Here is a 27409-nt window from a genome sequence, read left to right on the forward strand (position 1 = left end):
CCGGGCCCCTGACGTGTCCCGCGCTCGCTGCTCGGCCCTCGGCTCGGCCGCTCGCGGTCCTGCCCGCCCGGTGGGGGCCGGCGCGGTCGCTGTCACCGCCGTGGTCGCTGCCGGCGGCGGGGCCGGGCCTGAGCCCGCGGGCGGCGGCGGCGTTGGGGCGGGGAGGGCCGGGCCTCGGATGTGAAGGCGCCTCGGCTCGGCTCGGAGGGAAGCGGCGGGCGGGCAGGCAGGATGGCGGCGGCGGCGGCGGCCGGAGGCGGCGGCGGCGGCGGCGGCGGCGGGGCCGGGGCGAGCGGCGGCCGAGCCTACTCGTTCAAGGTGGTGCTGCTGGGCGAGGGCTGCGTGGGGAAGACGTCGCTGGTGCTGCGCTACTGCGAGAACAAGTTCAACGACAAGCACATCACCACGCTGCAGGTGCGCCGGGCCCCCGGGGGGCGGGGCGGGGCTGTCACCTTGGGGCTGCGGCCGGGAGGGGCGCGGCCCCGAGGCCCTCCGAAATCGCGGCCCGGCCTTGACGAGGTATTTCTGCCCCTTCCATCTTGTCCCTCCCGGCGGGCAGAGCCGGACCCCGGGGGTGGCCGGGGAATGACCGGCCCGGCGGCCCCTTGGCTCTTGGGGGGGGTGGAAACTTCACTAGGAAGAAACTCAGCGCCGTGACTTGCCGAAATGTGTTCTTTTCCTGGAATGACTTTATATGGTTATAAAGTGCGTTCCAGCAAATTACCGGAGAGCAGGAATGTATATAGACAGTTCCCTCCCCTGGGAAGGCACCCGGCCAGACCTTGCCAAACAACTCCGGATCGTTTCACCTTCCCGGGCCTCAGTTTCCTCATCTGTAAAATGCGGGACTTGGATATTCTCAGACATCTTTCTATCTAGAGCTGTTGATCCTATGCAAACTATAGTCGAATTGGAGAATAAGGCAAAAGCAGACACAATTTTCAGCCACAGGTTTTTTTCAGTTAGATTTTTAGCATCACGTTTTCATGCTCAAATGAGAATCCAATTTTAAAATACAGTGAGAGGGGGCAGCTAGGTGCTGTCAGATCCAACTTCAGATATTAAATAATTATCTAGCTTGGTGACCTTGGGCAAGTCACTTAAACCCAGTGCCTTGCAAAAACTAAAAAGATAAATGTGTTAGAATTTACAGCTACTTTTAGCCCACTCATCTTTTTGTGTCTTTAAAGAGTCCCTGCCAAGGGTAGTTAGGTGGTGCAGTGGATGGAGCATCACCCTGGAATCAGGAGTAGCTGAGTTCAAATCCCACCTCAGCCACTTAGGTTTTTTTTTTTTTGCAAGGCAAATGGGGTTAAGTGGCTTGCCCAAGGCCAGCAAGCTAGGTAATTATTAAGTGTATGAGACCAGATTTGAACCCAGGTACTCCTGACTGCAGGGTGGTGCTCCATCCACTGCGCCACCTAGTTGCCCCCACCTCACACACTTAATAATTACCTAGCTGCGTGGCCTTGGGCAAGCCACTTAACTCCATTTGCCTTGTAAAAACCTAAAAAAAATACATTGAGAAACCATGTAAAGTGATGTTCAAACCTCAAAAATATGATCTTAAAATGTCAGCTATCGTTGTTATACTAGATCTTAAGTAATTATATATCCTAAGTTTGTCTGTGTATACATATGTATGTATATGTCTACTAATATCATAGTATTTATTGGATGCAGTGTCCCAATTATTTTTCCTATTGCAGGTAATTGGCTCTTGTTTCAAAAATCTCAAGTGAACAAATAATCTGAATTCTGGTAGTTAGGGACTCTTTTTTTTTTTTAAACTTTTTTGCAAGGCAATGGGGTTAAGTGGCTTGCCCAAGACCATGCAGCTAGGTAATAAGTGTTGGATTATTAAGGGCCGATGCTCTATCCCCTGTGCCTCCAGGCCACCCCTGGTAGGGACTCTTTAATGACACAAAAAAATGAGTGGACTAAAAGTAGCTGTATAGTCTTAACACATTTATCTTTTTTAGTTTTTAAGGCAATGGGTTTAAATGACTTGGCCAAGGTCACCAAGCTAGATAATTAATGTCTGAAGCTGGATTTGAACTCTTCTTCGTGACTCCATCCACAGCGCCCCCTAGCGCCCCCTAATACATTAACTCTTGCAAGAGTGTCAATATATATTAAACAATGTAACAAATAGGAATCTTGTGCACAGGTCACTAAACTCAGTAAGAACAAAGAATATAGAAATTTAACCAGTTAAGCAGGCCTTCAGAGTAAACTTATGTTTTGCATGACACTTAAAACGTGCTTGGTGTTTTAATGTGAAAACAGAAGATAACAACTTTGAAGTTTCTAGCTTATCTTGAATATTTGACTTGCATTCAACATAAAATAATGGCACTTTGATTTTAGCTGCCTTCATCCACTAAAAATACTTAAACAGAAGAGATAGTGATCTTGTTTCTGTGTAGCAAGTGACACCTTTAGGTTATTCAGGACTTGACAGAAAAATTAGATTTCCAGCTTTATTATAAACCCCTATGGTTATAGGTTTTAGTTTTGGTGAAACTCCAGTTGGAGAGTGTTTTGTTTCAGAATTCTACAGTCTGCCTGTTGCATGAGAACCTTGGACTTCTGTCAGTAAGGATACATATTACACATACATACACTTGAATACAGTATACACATGCGGCCATACACATATAATTTATATTTTTATTAAAATGTCTTCTGTGTATTACATAAACATGTGTGTGTGTGTATATATATACACACGCATGTATTATTTAACTGTATATTAGGTTACTTTGATGTTGAATTATTTTTACTTAGACTTCACATTTCCATATGCCCCAGAGAGCAGCAAAGCATAAAGATGAAACTGTTTTTAATGATAAAATGTGAATGTTAGGTTCAGTTCTATGACATAGTGGAGCATAATATGGGGAAACTCCAGTGTAAAAAACAGAAATGCTCTAAAACTCCTTTTCAGTGAGGTTATGAATTATGGAAAGATTAGGAATCCGAAGACTTGGGTTTTTAGCTTGCCTTTGCATTGTATTGGATGAGAGACAAGAAAAGAGTTCTTAAGTACCTACTGTGTGCCAGGCCCTCTGCTACAAACTTTTACAAATATTATCTTGTATGATTCTCAAAACAACCTGGAGGTAGGTGCCACTTTTATATCTGAGGAAACTGAGACTGAGAGAAGTTACCTAACTTCATCAGAATTATCCAGCTAATGTTTGAGTTTCCTTGCCCTAGACCCCCATAGTAAGTAAGATGCTACTTCTGAGTTCTTGGGGGTTTTTTTGTAATCAGGGTTTGCTCAAAGAGCTCTAGGCTGATGTTGATCTACTGACATGGATAGGATTTTCACATCAGAAGTTCATAAACTGGGACAGCTAAGTGGCACAGTAGATAGAGCACCATCTCTGGAGTTAGGAGGACCTGAGTTCAAATTTGGCCTCACATTTAATAATTACCTGTGTCCGTGGGCAAGTCACTTACCTTACAAAACAAAACCCACAAACAAACAAAAAATAGTTTATAAACTATTGGAATCAGGTCCAAACCTCCTTTTTTTCTCCCCTCCTCCTTTTTTTGGGCTTTCTAAATGAGAGTAGGTCAGCAAAATAAAATCTGGAAATTGATTCTTCAGTTTGCCAGCTAGATTCAAGTCAATGTAACCTATTTGTCTGTAGGACAAGGGATGGGTTATAAATAAGTATGTCAATATATTTTTGAGGATATCTAAAGTACTTTGTTAGAGGTATTCATGGAGATTACTTTGTTTGGCTCTGTCTTCACTTTTGCTAAATTAACTGTTTTCGAGCCCAGTCCTTGAGAGAGACATGACTGGTAGAGATAGGCTACAATACATAGCCACTATTCTGTGGGTACCAGGGCAACTCCTGGGTAATCTAGTCCATTTCTTAGGGTTTCTGATCTTCAATTTCTGCCATGACACCCCATCTCTAGCCCCAAAAAAGAATTTGAAGGACTTGGCTGAGGACTCTCTCAGACTGGGCCAGTCCTTTGGAGAAATTAAGGGATAACATGGGTGGGATAATCTGTTAGAAAATGGATTACAATCTTTATACTAAGAAAGAGAATTCATGTCCCCTGAGATCAAAAAATTCTCACTGACATTAAAGAAATAGATGACTTCTTTATATTTGTGTTTTATCAAGTAGAAAATTGGAGATATGCAATATTTGGAAAATTTTAGGGGCAAGTTTGATCTCACTCAAAATAAGATCCAGCAGTCATATAACTCCAAATTTATGCAGTTGGCATATTTCTTTTTTTAATGGTGGAGTCTTTATTTTTAAGAACTGCTTTGGAACTTCAGAAGTGACTGATTTTTTTTAAAAAAGGATTTGAAAAGATTTTTTTACTTTGTCCCTAACCTGTTTAGACCCTGAACTGTGCACAGGTAGTAAAGGAGAAAAGTTGGCTTAAAGTGACTATTGATTGAGCTCAGTCTGTAGTTTCATTTTTATAAATTATCTCTCTAAAACTGTACCTGCAAAATATTGGTAAGCATTTTAGCTATAAGTAAATCTGCATGAAATATCCTAAAATACTTTGGCTAAGAAGATAAAAACTTGTCAAAATTGAAAAACTATAGAGAAGCAAAGAAATCTTAAAGATAAGTTTAATGAATTGTGTACTCTCATATAAATCCTTGTATATAGATTTTAGGTTTTTTTTAGCAAGGAATGGGGTTAAGTTACTTGCCCAAGGTCACACAACTGAGTAATTATTAAATGTCTGAGACTGGATTTGAACTCTGGTTCTGCTGACTCCAGGGTCAGTGCTCTATTTTTCTACACCACTTAGTTACACCATGTGTAGATTTTTAAATATCCTGTTTCACCAGTCTAATTTTAACTTTTGAGAATTTTTGCCCTAACACTTTTAAACCATTATAAGTCTATGAACAAATCAGGTTCATAAAATACAATAAACACATATAAAAAGTCTCCTTCTCCCCTATTGTCTTGCTAGTGAACTTCAAAGCTGTGTTATCCTTTCAGATATATGTTGAATAGCTCCATGGGGTCAGCTAGGTGGCACAATGGTTAGAATGCCACAGCTGAGACTGTGAAACCTGAATTCAAATTCCACCTCAGACACTTAGTAGCTGTGTGATCCTAGGCAAGTCACATAGCCCAGAGCCCTGTTTGCTTCAATTTCCTCTTCTGTAAAATGAGCTGGAGATGAAAATAGCAAACCACTTTGCTATCTTTGCCAAGAAAACCCCAGATAGTGTCAAGGAAGAGTCTGAAAAGATTGAACAAGATAAGTAGCCAGTAAAAAAATCCACCCCTGAATCCTTGAGATTTTTTGTTTGCTTTCTTTTCTTATTCTTAAATTTGGAATTAAGAGAATTGTGCTGTTTCCCTTAAGGGATTTCTACTAGATGAGAAGTCAAAAACCCAGTTTCCAGTTCTAGGTTTACTGCAAATTTTGTGACTGATTAGTAGTCACAGCCCCTGAACTAGAATTTCAGTTATAAAACATAAGCAGGTAATGCCTGATATTCCTCACAGAGTTCTTATGAGGATCTAATAACAAAATGTTGTACACACACACACACCCCGAGAAATGTATCATTTCATCAGGCATCAATATCTGAGATTAGTCCACTGAATTTTCTTAGCTTCTTAGATTGTAAACTCCTGGAGGGCAGGTATTTCCTTTTTGTGTTTCCACTGATTAGGACAGTGCCTGGCACATAGTAAATGCTTATTAAATGTTGATTGATTCTCTTCTGTCCTTATTCAAAATGTACCAATTTTTCCTTGTCTCCTCCCTTGCCCAAGACTAAGCAATTTACTTGTGCTCTTAATTGGATCTGATATTTCCCATTCCTACTTCCTCTGTTGATTTGCTTCATTAATGATCTCTTTTAGTTTAAATATTCCCTTCTCTACAAATCTCTTTATCCTTGTCTATAGTCTTGTTCACAGCTCCTTGTGTTCAAAAGAATTAGTCCAATCTTCTAGTCCCCTTAATATTGTTTCATGTTACTCTTCCTTGCTGAATTTTTATTCACCCTGATATGTTTTTTTATTTTTGCAGGGCTATGGGGTTAAGTGACTTGTCCAAGGTCACACAACTAGGTAATTAATAAGTATCTGAGTTCAGACTTGAACTCAGGTCCTCCGGATTCCAGGGCCAGTGTTCTATCCACTACACCACCTAGCTGCCCTAAAGAGAAAAGATTGGGGTTTTTTTTTGCAAGGCAATGGGGTTCAGTGACTTGCCCAAAGTCACGCAGCTAGGTAATTATTAAGGGTCCGAGGTCGAATTTGAACTCAGGTCCTCCTGACTCCAGGGCCACCTAGCTGCCCTTCCTTGCTGAATTTTTAGAGACTTAATCTTACTTTTTCTTAACCTATTGAAATCTGACCCTACCATCTTTGTTAAATGGTACCTACCATATTTCTCAAAAGTCAGTAGTAGCCTCCTAGTTGCCAAAACAAATTGACCTGCCCTAGGTTATTAATGTTTTCTTAATTACCAAATATATAGACCTTTTCCCAGTCCTCATTCTCTTTGAACATTCTGTCTTTCTTGATAATGATCATCTTCCTCCTTCCTTTTTCTTTGGCTTTCATGAACCTCCTTTTTAAAGTTATTTTACTTTTGTGGCTAATCCTGTTCTAACTTGTCTTCACTGATTCTTCCTTCCCCTTTCTCTCAGTTCTTTCTTTGGTCTTCTCTCCACATTTTATCTTTTTAATTTTTTTTATTTCCCTTTAGTTATCCAGTTGTGCAGATGGATCTAAAATCTCAATATCTGTCCTTTAGAAATAGCATGTTTATCTGGCACTTTAAAAGTATAAAATTTGTTTTCCATATATTGACATAGCTGGATAAGTAGTATAAGTATTATCCTCTGTTTACAGTTGAGAAACCTGAGACTCAGAAGTAAAATGACAATACTTCAGGCCAGGATTCTAACCTATATCTCCCCATTCCAAATCCAGAATCCTTTGCATTACACTTCATGTCATTCCTAAGTTCTGAACTGTCTTTACCTCAGTGTCCAGAACCTCAGACTCATAATTTCCCAAACTGAACTGATACATAACTTCATGTATTTTAATAATATTCCTATTCTTGTAGTCAACCAGACTAGATATCTTGAAGTTATCTTTGGTTATAGTGGGTGTAGGGCAATAAAAATATATTCATTTGCCAAATTCTATTGATTTTCTTTCCACAGCATGACCAGTCTGCTTTACCTCTTGATGAACTAGTCTCTTTTTCTCTACATTTTTACTATTCTATTTACACAGCTTCTTACATTAACCCTTCCCTACTCAATAATCTTCACCGATACTTGTTTGCTGAATAAAGTCCAGACAGCTTAACTTGATTTTTCTCTTTAAGACTAACTCTAATTTTATTTCTCAATTGTCTCCCTTACACACACATATATATGTGTGTGTACACACACACACACACACACATTTATATATATATATGTTCCAAACTGAATTATTTACTGTTTCCAAAGCCATTTTTGCCTTTTCCTCTACTGTCCCTAATCCCTAGCATGCATTCCCTTCAAGTTTCTCATTTTTGAAATCCTTCCTGTTCTTCAAGCCTTTATTGAAAATAATCTTCCCCTTTCTGTAATTTTCATATAGCCCTTTGTACTTGTATATTTTATACCTGGTTTTATATAGAATGCATTTTTGTTATACCTTCCCAACTACATTATATAATCTAGGACACATAAATAGTATTTTAAACACTTCGCCCTATCTTGAAATCACCCTTATAAGACCATGTCATGCTGCCATTTGTTATCTCAAAGTGCCAAGGAAATGATTCTGGGCTCTTCAGAGCTATGTTAAATAAAGCATGAGTGCTGTACCTCAACTGGATTCTACTACCTTAATACCACTATGCTTTGTATGGAAATGTAGCTGACGCTGAAATGGACTGTTAAGAACAGTGTTTCTGAGTGTATGAATGTGGAAGACATCCATGTTGGTGGTAACACAATTTAAAAACACTTAAGGGGAAGAATTAAAGGAACCAGAAGACTTCTTAATTGATATATTTTTAAAAATTTTATTTATTTAAGGCAATGGGGTTAAGTGACTTGCCCAAGATCACACAGTTAGGCAATTAAATGTCTGAGGTTAGTTTTTGAACTCAGGTCCTCCTGACTTCAGGGCTGGTGCACTGCTCTATCTAGCTGGCGTTTTACTTTGAGTAAGTATATGGTGAATATGTGGAAGGATATGGCGAAATATTGCACAGGGTGAGAAGACATGAAGTAGGACCAGACAAAACAAATCTGTTCCTTCTTCTACAAAGAAAGATTGGAAAGCTCACCAGAAAGGAGGAGCAAAACTGAATTATGTTTTACAACTTGATGTAAATAGTTCTATCAAGTCACCTCCTTTGTACAGCCAAAGAGGGGATATGGCTCCCCAAGAAGCTGGGGGAATGGGATGGGACAAGATGAGTAAGAGGGGAGGGAAAAGTCCACATGGGAAGGAAGGCATTCCAGTGAAAGGATGCTGCTAAAGACCCAACCAAAAGTCTACCTCAAAGGCCCTTAGTTTTGTGAGGCTTCTTTTAAGTACCTTTGCACAGGCTGGTTGGCTTAACTAAGGGAGGTACTTTGTTATCTTGACTTGGACCTTGCCCAGTTTCGTAATTTGATCTAAAGAAGGTCATTATATATGAAATAGGGGAATTCCAGTAGCTTGTTTCAGAAATTTAAGTTCAAAATTCCACCTTTGACATACCTCCCTTTTGCAGGAGTGTGAACCTAAAGACTTAGGAACTCCATAGGTGAACAAAGTCATTGACCTAGGTTTAGGGCAGAGGAGTAAAAGATAAACTAGGGCAAAAGAATTCTGATTAACTAAGAGTTACTGTTATAATTGCTGCAACCTTTCTGTTAGACAGTTTGGAGTAATGGGAGAAATGTCACTAAACAAGTCACATTTCATTCCTAATTCTGGTACTTTGTAATATAGTTTGAGAGGCTTCCATTTACCTCACAGTATTTATTGCAGCACTTTTTGTAATTTCAAACCCCCCCCCCCCAAAAAAAATCACCCCAAATTGTAAACAATATATGGGTGGCTTTAAATCGTTTGAGGAATGCTTGAGCTTGTAAATGAAGTCTTTTCTTTAGAAAGACTAGTGAATTGTAGAGTGAAGTCAAGAATCAGTTAACTAGTATTTATATATTAGGAGATAATAATGACTATTTTAATGAAAATAAATTAACATTAAAAGGTAGTTGAATTCCTGTTAATGAGAGTAACCAGAGTTGGTCTTTGAGAATTTAAGATTTATACATTCCCTCTCTGGAGTTAAAGATTGGCTATAGAATGTGATATGTATTGTCAAAACTTAGTTGCTTGTTTTATTTATGTATTATGGCTTTGATATAAAATTAAATGACAATGATAGGCTGAAAGTTATTGACTGAGTCAATACAGCTTTTTTTTTCTCTTGAGTGATTAAAAAAGGTCCTTAATAATGAAAATACTTTTAGCAAGAAGTCCTGGGATTTTTTTTTTCTACTGAAAACCATAACTAGTTCAAGGGGTAAAATATCTTTTGTTATGCTTGATGTATCTTAGCAATAAGATGTGTTGGATGCTTTGAGTCTCAATTTGGAGATCAAAGCAATGTCTTCACACATTGTGTTTTACTGTTTAGACATTTCAGTCATGTCCCACTCTGTGGCCCCCTCCAGGATTTTCTAGGAAAAAATACTGGTGTTAGATCATATCCTCCTCCAGCTTATTTTATAGATGAGGAAACTAAGACAAACAGAATTAAGTGACTTGTCTTGAATTAAGTTAGAATGTGTCTGAGTTTAGATTTGAAATCAGGTCTTCTTGACTCCATGCCTGGCATTTTATACACAGATCATTATATAATTTGTGTTGATATCTTATCCCCTCTATTAGTCTTTAACCTTGAAAAATAAGGAAACTATCTTACTTAAAATCTCATTCTCCTTAACCTGTTGTCTAGATTACCATGTGTGCTTGGTTGGATAATCCGTAGAATTAGTCTGTCCATAAACTTTTCTCTTTACCCTTCTCCCCTCACCCTTAGGATAGCAACTTATGTGATATAGGTTATACACATACAATTGTGTTACACATATTTCCATATTAGTCAAGCTGTGAAAAAAGAGTGGAAAAAAAGTAAAAAAACAAATTTTAAAAGGTGAAAATAGTATGCTTTGATCTGGATTCATATTTTTTAGTTCTTTGAATGTGGATTACATTTTCCATCACAGATCTTTTAGTTTTCTTTTATTGAGGAGCGGAGTCTATTGTAGACGATAACAACAGTGTTGCTGTTAAAGTTTTCTTCTGGTTCTGCTCATTTCACTCAGCATCAGTTCATGTTTGTCTTTGCAGGTTTTTCTGAAATTTGTCCACTCATTTCTTAATAGAGCAATAATAAATATTCCATTATGTTCATATACCACAGCTTGTTCAGCCATTCCCCAATTGATTGGCATCTCCTCAATTACCAATTCTTTGTTACTACAAAAAGAGAACTGCTATGAATATTTTTGTACAAGAGGTCTTTTACCCCTTTGGGGGGATCTCCTTGGGATATAGACCTAGTAATGGTATTGCTGAATCAAAGGGTATGCACAGTTTTTATTGCTCTTTGGACAACTCCATCAACAATACATTAGTGTCCCAGTTTTCCCACATCTCCAACATTTTCCTTTTCTGTCATAATAGCCAGTCTGATTAACAGCCATGTTTTCTTGTATTACTCTATGACTATGAAGCATAGAATGATGCCACCATTTCTAGAAAATGAAAATGAAGGACTCCTGCAGACAATGAAAAAGCAAAATGTGGACATGTGCAGGATGCAGTTTATTACTAACCAAGAATTGTGCAAGAGTGGTATAAGGGAGGTTAATAGAGAGTATGATCAGGAAAATAGATGGTCTTGTCTTCTAGTGAAGGGATGTAAGGGATAACTGATAGAGGCTTTCATTTTTCTCTGATACTCACACAATGTCAAGACGTCAGTGGGAAGACTACTAGCACAATGAGTGGTCCTTCTGTGGAGGAATCGGGAATATGGGTGGCAAAAGTTACACAGGAAAGATAGGATTGGAGAATATGACTTTAGATTTTGGAAGGAGTATCTTGTATATGTTTGCTACTGGAGCCAAATTTGATAAATGAAGTTCTTTATCAAAGCTGGATAATCCTGTTTTTTGGTCAAAGGCAAGAGAGACTATAAACTAATGAGAAAGTATTAAAAATGAACACTCATTTAGAGATGTTCTGTTACTTAATACTTAATCATATCTACGTTTTTTTTTTCTCTTATGGGGGTAGGATATCTCTTCCCAAACACAGATAACAATTCTTGCTATGACTTCATAGATGATCTTCAAGAGATATTGTAACTGAAAAATTAATTGTCCTCATGAAACCAAACTGTTGATGGGCCTTGAACAACAGCTATATCCATCCTTAGATCCATCTTTTTTTCCTGTCTTGGTGTAGGATCTAGAGGAATTTGAATTTTGATAACATATCCTTCAGTTCCATGTTATAAAGAAGCTTCTAGATAGAACTTTCATTAAAATCTAATTCTTTTGTTGTCTGATACCAGTGAGATTAAAAATACCTTGAGGGGGGCAGCTAGGTGGTGCAGTGGATAGAGCACTGTCCTTGGAGTCAGGAGTGCCTGAGTTCAAATCTGGCCTCAGACACTTAATAATTAGCTGTGTGGCCTTGGGCAAGCCACTTGTCTTGCAAAAAGCCTAAAAAACAAAAAAATAAACTTTGAGGATTGTTTTATACATGTAAAACAGAGGGCAGACTGTACAGTAAGTATTCTGAAATGCTGAGTTCTGGGGATTTTATAACTTGACCCTCTACTGTATGGTTATTCCTTCTACATTGCAACTTTCCCCCATCATGGTTTCAATATATTGAGGATCAGCATATGAAATTAAATGAAAATTTTTGCAGAAGCTGCAGTTAACACATGAAGGCCAGCAGATGACACAGAAAAAAAATTTTAGAAACTCAGAAATGTATAAAATATATGTATAGTTTTGTGTATTTAAAAAAAAGAAAAAATATTCAAACTTCTCTGGTATGAAGAGCGGGCCAAAAACTTGTACCTGGATTTTCCTGATTGAGGAGGTGCTGTGACCCTAGCCCCTTCATGTTGAAAGGATAATTGTATACTAACTTGAATTGAAATTTAGCCACTTATTTTTTCCGTCATCAATTTTTAATTCTTTATCTTTAAATTGTTACTTAGTGTAAAGCTATGGGTATGATACAATACTGTTTTTCTATACAGAACCCAATAATAATGTGTATTTATTTCTCTCTCTTCTAGGCATCTTTCCTAACAAAGAAATTAAATATTGGTGGGAAAAGAGTAAATCTTGCAATATGGGTAAGTTAACTTTTTTTTGTGGTAAATTGGAATTAGTTAGCCTAAATAAGTAGGAAATTGGCAATTTAGCTAAGTGTTGTTTCATTGTTTTTTGCTAATTTGTTGACTCTGTTTAAAATGTTTTAAAAATAATTTTAGCAGTCATAAACACAAGTGTTTAAATAATCACAATCCAAAAAGATTTTATATCTTTAAACTTCCTTTTTTTATAGTTTTGTTTTTGGAGTGTGCTATAGTAGTTTTCCCTTCCAAATTTTTCTTCTGTTTTTTCAGTAAACAGTTTTTCAACCATCTAAGACTTTCTAAAATGTCAGTCTACTTTTCAGTAAAATATCCTGAACAACAGAATTGAATTTTTGAAGGTTTGCACATAGATATTCAAGTTAGAGGAAATTAAGCTGTGTCTGCATTGGCTGGTTTAGTTGCTCTAGAAATAAAAGCTAAATTTAAAAATTTAAACATTTTAGATTCTCCTTATTGTAATATTTTTATTCTCCTCCTATAGAGTATCTTATGTTAAAATTTTAATCTTTTAAACAATTGTATTTTAACGGTTGAGCCTTTGAGAATGTATAATGAGAAGAATTTTCATTACAATCTTTTGTCTGATCTAGGACACAGCAGGCCAAGAGAGGTTCCATGCATTGGGTCCAATTTACTACAGAGATTCAAATGGAGCTATTTTAGTTTATGATATAACAGATGAAGATTCCTTTCAGAAGGTTTGTTTGTTTTTTTTGCTAAAAGACTATTTAATATTTTGTGGTTATAATGAAATCTGTTTTGTGAGACAATCTAGTTTTTTGTTTTTTGTTTTATCACCAAGACCAAGTATAATGCTATGTGCATAGTATGTGCTTAATATTTCTTAAATTGAGTTATTGTTCATTAAATATAGCAAAAAAGTATGGTCAAATAACTGGCGATTCAGGTTTTTTGAAATGGGTTAATACATACAAACATACAAATCTATTTGTTGGAGTCTGTTAAGCTATCTATTAGACTTTCATATATTAGAAAAAAAAATAACCATGATAATTTGAATGTTTGTCACCATATAAGCTTCCATTATTTCCTAAAGCTGTAGTGTCAGATTCAAATAGGATTAGATTGTTGTGAACCAGTAGAAAACCATAAATTAACATTAATTTTGTATTATAGTTTTATTTTGTTCAGCATTTTCCAATTATCTTTTAATCTGGTTCCTGTAGCCCTTTTTGACACCTGCTCTAAGCACTCAATAATTTAGTGGTTTGGCCAAACTTTAGTTTGACTGTTGCCCCATGCTCTTTATGTAAAGCAATTATGTAAAGAGCAGAGCAAAAATTCCAAAAGTGTAAAGAGGACTGCTTAACTGTGTCTCACCGACTGTCCTTGGATTTGATTCCATCCATTCCACCTTTCCTTCCCCACTTGTCTCCCCTTTCCTTCATCCTTATCACTTTCCTTTGTGAGTGATCTTCTCCAGTTTGAACTGTTTTAGTTGAATCCCTAGTGCTTAGCAAGTGCTGGTAGTGGTAATTGCTTAATAAATGTTTATTAAATTAAAAATAAAATCTGAGAGGTAAAGAAACTTTAAAAATTGAAATTGTTCAGGAAGTCAATAGAAGTGAAGTTAGAGTGGGAAGAGATAGTTTTCAACATTCATCCTTTTGCAGACTTTTAAGTTCCACATTTTTCTACTGTCCTTCCTTCCCTTCTCCCTCCTCATGACAGCAAACAATCTGATATAGGTTGTACGTGGACAATTATAGTTAATTATAGTCTTATTGTGAAAGAAGAATCAGAACGGGGGGGGGGACTTTGAGAAAGAAAGAAAAAGCATAAAAGATTTAAAAAGTGAGCATACTATGCTGTGTTCTGCATTCAGATGCCATAGTTTCTCTAGATGTGGATGATATTTTAATGGCAGGTCTCTTTATCGATGTTTTGAGGCCAAAAAAATTATAAATGACTCAGCTCAAAATCTGCTTGGTTGCCTTCTCACTTAAGGAATTATGGACAAAAAAAAAGGTGTGGGGGGCAGCTAGGTGGAGCAGTAGATAGAATACAGGCCCTGGAGTCAGGAGGACCTGAGTTCAAATCCAGATACTTAATAATTGCCTAGTTGTGTGGCCTTGACCAAGTCACATAACCCTATTGCCTTTTAAAAACTCCTCCCAAAAATTGTAAATGCAAAGCTACTTTTGTGAGAGTAAAACCCATGTGAGTTCTGTCATACGTAATACCGTCAAATTCTCCTTATGGGAAATAGAACAAGGGATGAAAGTTAATCTATGTGTAATTGAAACAAAGAAACTTAGACAATGCTAGACTGAGAAACGTAGGGGGAAAAATACTGTTAAGCAAGTGGAGGAGGTAATATCCCTTTCTCTTTAATAGATCAGTAATCCTTATAGATGTTCCTCAAAGTGTGCTCTGTTGTCCTACATAGAGAACTGCTGGAAACCTGAACTGCTTTTTGGGGAGAAGTTGAAGAAACTGTTTTTTTGTTTTTATTTATTTATTTATTAGATTTTTCAAGGCAATGGGGTTAAGTGGCTTGCCCAAGGCCACACAGCTAGGTAATTATTAAGTGTCTGAGACCGGATTTGAACCCAGGTACTCCTGACTCCAGGGCCGGTGCTTTATCCACTGCGCCACCTAGCCACCCCTTGTTTTTAAATTTTAATGTGTTTTGTAGATTTTGACTGAGCTGGAAGTGATTTGATTAGATTAGATCTCATTTTAATAAACTTCAAAGGAGTTCATATTATATTTATATTTATTTATGGTAGTGGTAAAAGACTTTGGAATACCCAATTCACTTGTATAAATTATGACAGGTTTTGCTTGTAGAATCATAATAGAAATGATTCCGAGGGATTATTTAGCTTCCTTTTGACACATCTTTTTTCTGTCAGGATTGTTTTCACTTCCTATTTATCTCATTGCCTTAAAAAAAATTTTTTTTAAGCCTTGGGGATGAGGTTTAATCCTAAAAAAGAGGAACTTTGTTTTCAATTTCTGAAGGTAAAATTTTGTTGTCTGATGTGTGACTTTCAAGATTGAATACAGAAAGTGAAAACTAAAAAAAAAGTGAAGACTAAAGTTATTTCCTTATAGTAGATTATTTATAATAGCTCCATCATGTTAATAATAAAACTCTGTGTTCCAAAACCTGTATTTAAATACATAAATTTTTGTGTGCACAGGTAAAAAACTGGGTCAAGGAATTACGGAAAATGTTGGGAAATGAAATCTGTTTATGTATAGTTGGTAAGTACTTTTTTCTTTAAATTTTTTTAACTTCGTCTGTGTCCTTTAGATTTCATGAAAGAAGCATTTATTATTCAATATTTCAGATTTCATAACTTATATCACAAATGGCAGAGATTAGTATTTTAAGACAGCTCTACCTAGAATCCGAAATTGAGTGTTGAAAGTATTGAGGTTATCTAGTATAAACTTTGTTTTAAAGTTGAGAATCTTGAAGCACAGAGAGAAGACATGACTTGGCCTAGGACACTTTTAGACTTACCTTTTCTTTGAAAATTGATTTGAGTGAGCTAGCAGATGATTAATTTCAAATGCCTTCATTTTTGAAAAGATGACTTACAAAACTTTCTTAATTAGGAAATCAACCTCATTTAATTAAGTTCGCATTAATAAATAGTATGAATCATTTTTTCAAATAGAAAAAAAATTGCTTTTTTTACTAGTCTAAAGAGGCAGCAAAATGATGACATAAAAAGAGCACTGATCCTTGTAGACTTGGATTTCATTTCTGGCCTGGCCAATTTACTATTTTTGTGACTGAGCAAATCATTTAACCTTTTCGAGCCTTCTCACTTGTAAAACTAGAGACATTTTTTGCCCTGCCTAGCTTACAGAGTTTTTTGAGGATTGAAAGAGGAGGTGTGTTGCATTACGTAAATATAAATCACCAAATCATTATAAATTACTATTATTTTATTGGTAAAGCATTGGGTGAAGTAGTCCTGGCTTTAAATCTTGCCTTTGACATATGCTATAGGTGTGTGACTCTAGGTAAGTCTCTACCATCTCGATGGCCCAAAGCAGCTCTCTTAGATTGTAGGTTATATGAGAGGTGCTGGTCTTAGTCATTTTCTCATTGTAAAGTTATCTAAACTCCCATAGAAACACAGATGTGGTCTAGAAACATTATTTCTTAGCTATTTTCTTTATGAGAAAAACAATCTTAGTCACAAGAGAATTTGACAGTCTTTAGTCCAAACTTCTAAATAGTGTTTAATACTGTTTGAAGGGCACATAAGTGGCACAATGAAGAGAACTGCCGGACTTGGAACCAGGAAGACCTGAGTTCAAATGTGACCTTATATACTTAGTAACTCTTTGACCTTGGGCAAGTCACTTAATCTTTCTATACCCCAGTTTTCTTGTCTATAAAAATAATAGCACCTTGTTTCTGGAGTTTTTATGGGCATCGAGAGAATTAGTAAAGGGATTTAGCCTAGTACTGGACACATTCAGTACTACATGAATATTAACTATTAGTAGTGACTGAAAGCAGATCCTCTAACTTCTACAAAGTAGAACGAATCTATTATTTTATTCAAGTAGACTGATATGTTGCATTCATATTCCTATCAGCAGAGATTTTCTGTTCTTTGATACAGATCACAGCCTCTTTATATTTTATTTGATATCATTTTTGAGTAGTACGTTCTGTAAATCTTTGTAAACAATCCCTGCTTCCTGGAGATCTCCCTCTGAATCTTGTACTATTTTGGTCCTATTCCAGTCTAGCTCTTGGGTTGTTCATCTGTGGCTATTTTGTTTTCCACATGACAAGTCTGTATAATTTCATGTTCATACATTCCTTGAGTAACTCATTCTTGAAGCATTATTGGCTAGATGCTGCAATGTATTTATGCTTAACCATCTATCTTTCTCTTTTTTTGCATGCCTACAATTTTGATTCTTTCAAGATGATATTCTATATTTTCTCCCAAAGAGAAAGGTAGATTAGCTGTATGTCTTAACCAAATGTTATAATAAGATAATTTCATGCCCTCTTCAGTGTTAGGAATCCATGGTCATTCGGAAGAGAGTAGTCTTTCCATCTACAATAGTAATGTTTTAAATTCATGTACAAATGAAATCCCAAGAGTAACATTAACTTAGAAAACTACAAATTAAGATTATGTTGTATTGTATTTTTATTTATTTTGTTAAATATTTTAATCTGGTTTAGCTTTACTGTGGAGTTTTGAAGAGTTTGACACTTCTCATCCACAATACAAAATGCCAAAAACAAATTGAATTAAAGATAGTTATGTCTTTAGACTTTTAAGATAATTATCACTTAACCTCTTCTCCCTCTCCCAGTATTTATTGGTCCTAGAATATGTTTTATCAATTGAGATTTGCTAGTGAATGGGGAACCTCAACAATTAAAGTAAGGGAACACATTTTCAGGAGGAAAGTTTAGTTTTAGGGAGAGAGTCTCTACTAAACATATTGGGGATCAGAGATTTCATATTTGCATGAGGTACATTAGTTAGAACAAACATGATGGAATGAGGTGAGAGGAGAGAAGAGCTTTCAAAAACCCCAAACTTAGGCAGTTACCTTTTTTTCTACCCTGCATTGGCCAAGGAAGAATGAGGTGATCCAAGTTCTGAAACCTAAAAAAAGATAGTTTTGGTATTTTTAAAGCGCAGAGCCAGTGGATCAAGAATAAAATAAAATTAGAGTGGGAAGGAAGATGATGTATTAAATGGAAATACTTACTGAGGCCCCAGAACTCATAATTAAGCACCAGAGAAGAAAGTGTCCCAAGGATTAAGATAGTAGACATACCAGCCAAAATCGTAGCCTCAAGGCTCAAAGTCAAACTTAGTAGACCCGGTGGGCCAAAGGAGGAATAAAAAGTAGGCCTAGAGCCTTGAGGCTAATGTTGAATAAAAGGCTTATGAACCTCAAGCATGATAAAGCCTTTTTCTTTGTTTTTTTATCTGTCTTCTGTCCCAGTTGTATGGCTGTCTGTGTTATGCTTTGTAAACATCAAAAATGATAGTATGATACTGTGGGGGAAGAGAAATAGAAGACTTATTCTTTTAGCTGCAGGCTCCTGGGGTATAAGGAACCTAAGAAAATGAAGATAAGTAGTTTTAGTAAGAACCTAGTGGATTGTGCTAGCCAGATGGATTCTGAACTGGGTTTTAACATAAGGAAGTACCTTCATGAGGGAGAGGTTTCTAGGAGAGGCAACAGAGATCCCTCTGAGGGGACTAGACATTTAGAGCACAAAATGTTCAGCTGTAGAATGGCTTAGAAGTCCTTTTAATGAAGAGAATTAATAATTCGATGTTCTTTATGTTTGAGTAGAAAATTGGCAGTTGTATTATTGATCATGGTATTTTTGGTGGTACTACCTTATGAAATAACATCTTGCAGAAACTATAAGGAATCTTCTCTTACAAATGGACTAGCTTTTCAGTTGGTTATGAATCTGTAGGAGTTTTACTATTAACTTAGTATATGTCAAGTTTTTAATCTATAACATTAGAAAATTGTAAAGCGATTGTTGTGGTTTGTTGGTGAAAATGAGCCATTAAAAGTTCGTATTTAATTTTTTTCTAACCAGGTAATAAGATTGACTTGGAAAAAGAAAGGCATGTTTCGGTTCAAGAAGCAGAAACGTAAGTCTTTGTGATTTTTTATCCCCAAAAAAATAAAGCTGTGAAGTTCTTCCCTCCCTGTCCTTTTCCTCCCCCCAAGTAAAGTCTTCTCCTACTTCATTGTAGTGTACTGTGATTCTAACTATGGTATATTCCAAGACTCTATTCTAATTTTCTTCCCTTAGCTTTCCACATTCTGAGTAGATGCCTCATCAGTTCCTGGGTTCAGTTTTCATTTTTATGCAGATGATTCTAGGATCCAAATTTGAAGCCTAGTCTCTTTCCTGAGCTCTATTAATGTCCTATTCAAATTTTAAAGTAGATATCCTTCAGCTATTTCAAGCTTAATATGACAAAAACAGAATTCGTTTCCTCTCTCTCCTTCTAAATTTCTCAGTTCTATCAAGAATTCTACCTTTCTTCAGATCACTCAGGTTCATAACCTTATTGTCATCCTCAGCTCTTCACCCATATACCAAATCTAGTTATCTATCCTATTTTCTCAGCATCTCTTATATGTCCCTTTCCCTCCTCTCACCTTGTTCAGTTCTACATTACCATTTTCAAAGATCTCCTAATTGATCTTCGTGCTTTTCTGCTGAAACTAGCCACCAAAATGGTTTTTCTAAAACTCAGGTCTGACATTTGCCATCTTATTCAAATTCCAGTTGTTATTATCTCTAGAATCAAATAGAAACTTCTATTTAGCATTTTAGAGCTCTCCAAAACTGATCTTCAAGCCTTTCTTTCTAGTGTTCTCTTCCACACACTCTACAGCCTGTCAAAGGAGACTTCTTACTTTTTCCTCACAGTTGACCTTTTGTACTACCTGGGCCCTCATGACTACAATGCTTTCTTGGAATTCTATTTTCATTTAAGGCTAAATTCAGGTATATTTTTCAATGGGAGACCTTTTTTGCTGCCTTCTTCCCCTTGCCCTCCCACCACACCAAGTTTCCGTGTGTGTTTGTGTGTGTGTGTGTGTGTGTGTGTGTGTGTGTGTGTATTATCTCCCCTGTTAGAATATTGGCTTCTTGTGGGGAGAGAGTGTGTTCTTTGTGTCCTCAATATTCAATGCAGTGCCTGCCATTTAATAGGTCCTTATTAATTGTTAGATTGGAGCCATTTCCTAATTGATAAATGGTTGATTGATATGAATAGATATTTTTCAGAAGAAATTCAAACTATCAATAGCCATATGAAAACGTCTTCTAAATCACTAATAGAGAAATGCAAATTAAAACAACTCTGAGATATCACCTTATACCTATCAGATTGGCTAAATTGACAAAAAAAGGAAATGACATACTGAAGAGGTTGAGTACACTGTATACTTTCTGATCCAGTGATACTGCTACTTGGCTTGTTCTCTAAAGAGATCAAAAGAGGGTGAAAGGAGCTATATGTACAGAGATATTTATAGTAAGTCTTTATGGTGGCAAAAAAATTGGAAATGAAAGAATGCCCATCAATGGGAATGTCTAGACAAGTTACAGTATATGGATATGGTGGAATACTAGTATCCTATAAGAAATAATGAAGTGAATGGTTTCAAAAAAATCTTGGAAGACATATATGATGCAGAATAAAGTGAGCAGAACTAGGAGAACAATTCATACAATAACAACAATTTTGTAAAGATAATCATCTCTGAGAGACTCAGCAACTATGATCAACACAGTAACCTAGCACAACTACAAAGGACATATGCTATCTACATTGAACTACAGGAATGACTCAGAGTACAAGTCACAGCATATGCTCTTTTCTTCCCTTTCCTTTCCCCCCTTCCTTCGTTTTCCCCTTCTACCTTCTTTCTCATTTCCTTTCCCTTTTTCCCCTCAGTCCTTGTTCCTACTTTCCTCCTTCCCTCTCTGCCTCTCTTCCTTTTCTTTTTCATTCTTGGACATGACTAATGTGGAAATCTGTTTTCCATGTCTTCATATTTACATTAGACTATTTTCCTTGCTTTCTTACTGGAAGGGGATGGGAAGACATTTGGAACTACATATACATATATATATATATATATATATATATATTTCTTTGTGATTTCCTTTTTATTTTATTTTACTTTTCCCCCAGTTGCATGCAAAAACCAAGTTTCAGCATTCATTTCCAAAGCCTGGAATTCCATTTTTTTTCTTTCCTCCGACCTCACTCAATTGATAGAGCAAGTTACTTGATAATAGGGTAAAAATGTGTAGTCATGAAAAATATCACCATAATCATGCTGTAAAAGTAAATACCACCCCCCCAAAAAAAAAGAGAAATCTCAAGAAAATTTTAAAATGTTAAAAAAAAAAAACCTTGTGATTTAAAATGAATGATTGGAACTGACCTTGTGTCCTAAAAAGGCTGTGCCAGTGGATGCACACTCAAGTTCTTACAAGTCAGAAAGCCTACATCTAACCCTACAGGAATTGTGTTCTGCATCAAGAGAGGGAGTGTTCACACTGTCTGGCCACATTTTTGAAATATTAAAGTATTTGGATAATTTAAATAACTCCATAAAATTGGGTATCTTTATCTATTTAGTTTACAAGCACTTACATATTATTTTTGTAATTCTTTCATCTCTGCATATTCATTCTAATGGAAAAGATTACATACCTTCTCATCTTACATGATTTATAAATCTGTGTTAGAGATTCTAACCCATTATGCGTCCTTGAAGTGTTTTAATCTAAGACAACTTGACCTAGTGAACCTTTTAAAAATAAGTCTTTTCAAAACATTTCCAGAAACATTTAAAGGGGTATCTAACTTCTCTTTCACAAAAAGAATACAAAATGATATAACTAATAATGGTGGACAGTGAATGAATGAAGCATGAATTGTACTATATGTTTAACTCTGGGGATACAAATAGAAAAAAATGAGAGTTCCAGTTGTCAAGGAACTCAGTCAATTTATTTAAAGAAATATAATACATTAAAAAGTGGGTGGTAGAAAGATGTTGAAGAGCTAAGGGTACACAAAGAGGGTGAATGGCGTGGCCTCTGGGTTTTTAAGGCCTCATGAGCAAATTGGGTAGCTGGTTATTTTCCCTATTGATTGTAAATTTAGATTCCAGAGGCTTATTCCAGGACTGCTAAAACTTGTAAGTGTGGAATGTCATTTGGCAGTTAGAGTTCAAGAGTCTTTAGTCTTAGTCAGTCAGTAAACATTTATTAAGTGTTTACTGTGGGTCAGACATGGTGGTATACCTTGGGGATATAAAAATTGCAGAAAACAGTTCTGGTCTTCAAGGAGAAAGCTACCTAATGAGGGAGACCATATACAAATAAATATATATAAAGCAAAAGATGTATACAGGATATATAGAAAATAACTAACAAAAGGAAAGCACTAGAATTAAGAGGATTTCCAAAAGACTTCTTGTAGAAAGAGTTAGGGTATGAAAGACTAAAGGGCTTTTAATTTCAAACAGCATTTGTATTTGATCCTGAAGTTTAATAAGATTGAGTAGGGGGGATGACTTGTCAGCTCTATGCTTTAGGAAAATCACTTTAGTGACTAAAAGGAAAATGCATTGGATTGGAGAGAGACTTGAACAGGGCAGACACTGCAATAATCCTGGCATGAGAACAAGGGTCTGCTCTAGAGTGGCAGATGTGTCAGAGGAGAGAAGGGGTAGAGGAGGGCAGCAGCTTGGAGGGCAAGAGATAGGGGGACTCCTAGATTGTCAGCGCAAGGGATTGGGAGAATGTGGCATTTCCATTTACAGTGATAGGGAATAATTTGTGTGTGTTGGGGGGGGGCAGGAGTGTTGGGGGAAAGATGAATTCTATTTAAAGTATCTATGGGGGGGGGGGCAGCTAGGTGGTGCAGTGGATAAAGCACCAGCCCTGGAGTCAGGAGTACCTGGGTTCAAATCCGGTCTCAGACACTTAATAATTAACCTAGCTGTGTGGCCTTGGGCAAGCCACTTAACCCCATTTGCCTTGCAATAACCTAAAAACAAAAACAAAAAAAAATAAATTATCTATTGGACGTCCAATTTGAGAAGTCTGAAAGGCAGTTGGTGATATAATAGGTCAACAGTCTGGATAGATTTGAGAACTATTAGCATTGTTCAGAAATTTTTAGTTCTTTTTGACTTTTCATAATACCATTTGGGATTTCTTTTGGTTTGACATTTGGAGTGGTTTGACATTTTTCTTCTCCATCTCTTTTTATAGATGTGGAAATTGAGGCAACAATCCTTACTCTAGATCTGACACTTGATCCACTGTGCCACCTAGCTGCCCCTGGATTTTAGAAAGAGCTAATTCAAAGAATAGGAAAGGAAAAAATTTAGTATCAAAAAAGAGTTTGTTGCCTATGAAACAGACATTCTAGAGGACATAGTGGAAGGTTTGGGTAGAGTTAGATCGAAACTTTGAATTGGTGTGTTGAAGGGGTTAGGATTGAAGGATCTGGTAGTGAGTTTGGTTGATCATCTCCAGGAGATCAGAGACATTGAGAAATGAACATGACCATATTATTGTAATCCTCTTGTCCGGTCTGGTCTGGCCCAAAATAGCTTTTACACTCACTAAGGTAAAAAGAAGGAAAGAAAGAAGACCCAGGCAATTCCATCTTAACCATATTATTTGAAGGGGGGGAGGGGGGGAGACAGGATCTAAGAAGGGTCCAAATAGTTGACTTATGTGTATTCATATTTGTCGATCAGTTTGTCTTAGGCCCAAACCTTCCTGCTTTCCCATGTTAGTATTTAAGTTTTTAATCATCACTTTATATATATATTTGAATTTACAGCTATATTTGAATTTGAATTTACTGTTATATCTGAAAACTTCAAGGAGTTGTGATTTAATTGGTCTAGATACTAGCCTTAGCTTTGCAGATCAGTATACTTGTCTATTCTTTGGTCTTGGTTTTTGCAACAGTGATGGCCACTTAGTAGGTAGCACACTTTTTGGTGATGAGAATTTGTAAATGTGGTTATGAATGAGTTGTTATATGAAAAGTGAGATTGAAAATATTTTGAAAAAAATCTCTTCATGGAATTGCTTACTTTCATAATTGAAAGCTGCTAAAAGGACTGTCTACATCTAGTTCAAACTGTATCTGAGGAAGCACTTACACATAGATAGAGTTAACAGACCACTAATATGACAAAGAATTGAAATAACAGCTATGAATTGCATTTATTATTTTGGAGTATATATTAAGAAACTCAAAATAAGTAGGGACTAATTTGATGTAAGTCATGGAACTTTTTGGTTTTTTAAATTTTTTGGCATCTCATAATTTAGTTCCTTTTTTTCTAGGTATGCAGAATCAGTGGGAGCAAAGCACTATCATACTTCAGCCAAACAAAACAAAGGAATTGAGGAACTTTTTCTTGACCTTTGTAAAAGTAAGTGCATTCAGATTGCGCATGCTTAGAATTGAGTTCTCTTATTAATATCCTATGATTGGATAGACAAAAGGCAGTCTCAGTTTATATTGTATGTATCTATTATAAAGAAGTCTAATTTAAAAAAAATCACTGGGGCTTGGTATCCCTTTGAAAGGAAAAGGGAGTGCAATATTTGAATGTTTATTGATTCCTTTACACACTTTCGATTTTTCTACTTAATATTTGTTTGCCACAAATATTTGCAATGAAATGGGGTTAAGTGGCTTGCCCAAGGCCACACAGCTAGGTAATTATTAAGTGTCTGAGGTCGGATTTGAACTCAGGTACTGCTGATTCCACGGCTGGTGCTCCTTATTCACTGCGCCACCTAGCTACCCTTGTTTTTTTTTAAATCTTGATAATTTTTTTTTATTATGTAGAGCTTGTTTATTAAATTAAATCCTTTTATCTCTTTCACGATATTTTTTCTGCTAAACAAAAAAAATAATTTCCATACTTGAGATAAATATATCATCTTAATTTCTTTTAATTTTCTTTTCTTTTTTTTTTGTAAGGCAAATGGGGTTAAGTGGCTTGCCCAGGGCCACACAGCTAGGTAATTATTAAGTGTCTGAGACCGGATTTGAACCCAGGTACTCCTGACTCCAGGGCCGGTGCTTTATCCACTGCGCCACCTAGCCGCCCCTAATTTTCTTTTCTAAAAAAAAAAATCCTAGTGAACTTCACAACCCAATTGGGATTTTTTTGTAGTTTAATTCCCCCATTCCTCCTCCATCCCATATAATCTGTCAGCTCACTACAAAGGTTAAATAATAAATCATATAGGGGCAGCTAGGTGGCGCAGTGGATAAAGCACCGGCCCTGGAGTCAGGAGTACCTGGGTTCAAATCCGGTCTCAGACACTTAATAAATACCTAGCTGTGTGGCCTTGGAGAAGCCACTTAACCCCATTGCCTAGCAAAAATCTAAAAAAAATAATAATAATAATCATATCCTTGATACAAGTACATTTTTAGGAATATGAAGAGAGCATTATCAGAAAAAAAAATCTTGGTTGGATATTTATAGCAATACTTCTTTGTAATTATAAAATTGGAAAGAACCTAACTGTCAAACAGTTAAGTAATGGATGAAGAAGTTGTGCTTTATAAATGTCAGGGACTATTAATAATTCATTTAAGATAGGTTAATAGGAAAAGTAGGAGTCAGTGGGGCACAGTAAATAAAGAAAACTGACTTCAAAAATCAGAAAGACCTGATTTCTGATACATACTGAATATGGCACCATAGGCAAGTCACCTAACCTTGCCCCTGGCAAGTCATGAAGACCTGCTAAGACTATTGGTGCTTGCCTGTATTGTCAAAAGGAATTTCCTTTGTGAATGAAATTACAGGTTCAATTACTGTTCCTAATTAGGAGAAATTAAAAAGAAATCATGAAAGACCCTTGTAAAATAATGGGAATTATAAAAAAAGAATAAGAAAAAATTATAAATTAATAAAACCTTGTAAAAGAAGCCTATAAAGGGACAAGATCTGTGTGACCCTAGGCAATTCACTTAAATTCTTAATGCCCCATCAATGCAGAAATTTATTTGTTTGACTACTCATTTTTGTTAACTGAGATTATGTTTTTCTTCCTTTCTCAGTAGGGGGGGAGGTAAGAGAAGAAGGCAGATATTTAAAATACAAGTGAAAGAAATAGCATTTAGTTAATAAAATTTAAAAGCAAACTCTTAATGCTCCAGGCATCTCTAAAGGTATAAGTTGGGGATTGTTATTAGTAGATGGAATTTCCTCAACTAGAGTTCCCTGTATCAATAAAATGGCATTATTTTTCCATTTCTCCCCCTTTAAGTCTGTCTTTATCTAATCATCCTTTAAGTCTATCAAAGCAAGTTCACCTTCATCATTAACTATAGTCTTAATTCTTTCTGAATAGTATTTTAAAAAAAAAATTTAGGGTTGGTTTTTTTTTTTTTTTGCAAGGCAATGGTGTTAAGTGGCTTGCCCAAGGCCACACATCTAGGTAATTATTAACTGTCTGAGGCCGGATTTTCCGCATTTGAACTTGGGTACTCCTGACTTCAGGGCTGGTGCTCTATCCACTGTGCCACCTAGCTGCCCCCTGAATAGTAGTTTTAAAAGACTTAACATTAGGGGCGGCTAGGTGGTGCAGTGGATAAAGCACCGGCCCTGGAGTCAGGAGTACTTGGGTTCAAATCTGGTCTCAGACACTTAATAATTAACTAGCTGTGTGGCCTTGGGCAAGCCACTTAGCCCCATTTGCCTTGTAAAAAAAAAAAAAAGACTAACATTAGACATTTTCATTTCCTCAAAGCAAAATGTTTGAATCTGTTTTTTTCCTGTTATTAATGTCATTTGACTATGATACTCATTCATAGATCTTCGTTGATAGTCTAAAGACACATAACTAGAAATTAGACATTTAATTTTTATTACATGTTGGTGTCATATTTGTAAATTACTACTAAATCTAAGTTTTTCTGGGTATGGGACAACATAGCCACTTAATAAATGAATAAGTCATTTAAAAATTATCTTTTTTTTAATTTCAGGAATGATTGAAACAGCCCAAGTGGATGAGAGAGCAAAAGGCAATGGTTCCAGTCAGCAAGGAGGGGCCAGGCGGGGCGTGCAGATCATTGATGATGAGCCACAGGGACAGAGCAGTGGAGGATGTTGTTCTTCTGGATAACTATTCTCTCAAAGAAAATTCTTAAAAAAAAAAAAGAAAGAAAGAAAACAAAACTGTGGATCATTACCCCCAATATGAAGACTGCCATATTCTGAGTCACATTCTTTTACCAATGGAGTTATAGATTTAACAGTATTTTAAACTTACATTTATAACACTGCAGAGACCTTAAGTGCTAAACTAGTGGAGTGTGTGACAAGAGAATTGGCATTTTCTACAGCGGTTAACAAAGCAATTACCAATGGCCTTTTTACA

The 27409-nt window shown here is 36.4% G+C and overlaps 1 protein-coding gene across 1 annotated transcript; it reads left to right on the forward strand.

Annotated features, from left to right (window-relative positions):
- Nucleotides 1-216: 216 nt before the first annotated feature.
- On the forward strand, nt 217-27409 carry RAB21 (RAB21, member RAS oncogene family). Its single transcript, XM_074226161.1, has 7 exons — nt 217-414; nt 12358-12417; nt 13032-13139; nt 15612-15675; nt 19031-19085; nt 24344-24432; nt 27015-27409. The coding sequence occupies exons 1-7, from the start codon at nt 232-234 to the stop codon at nt 27152-27154; spliced, it is 699 nt and encodes a 232-aa protein (XP_074082262.1). The 5' UTR covers nt 217-231; the 3' UTR covers nt 27155-27409.

Source organism: Macrotis lagotis, chromosome 2, assembly GCF_037893015.1.
Source record: "Macrotis lagotis isolate mMagLag1 chromosome 2, bilby.v1.9.chrom.fasta, whole genome shotgun sequence".
Classification (NCBI taxonomy): Eukaryota; Metazoa; Chordata; class Mammalia; order Peramelemorphia; family Peramelidae; genus Macrotis; species Macrotis lagotis.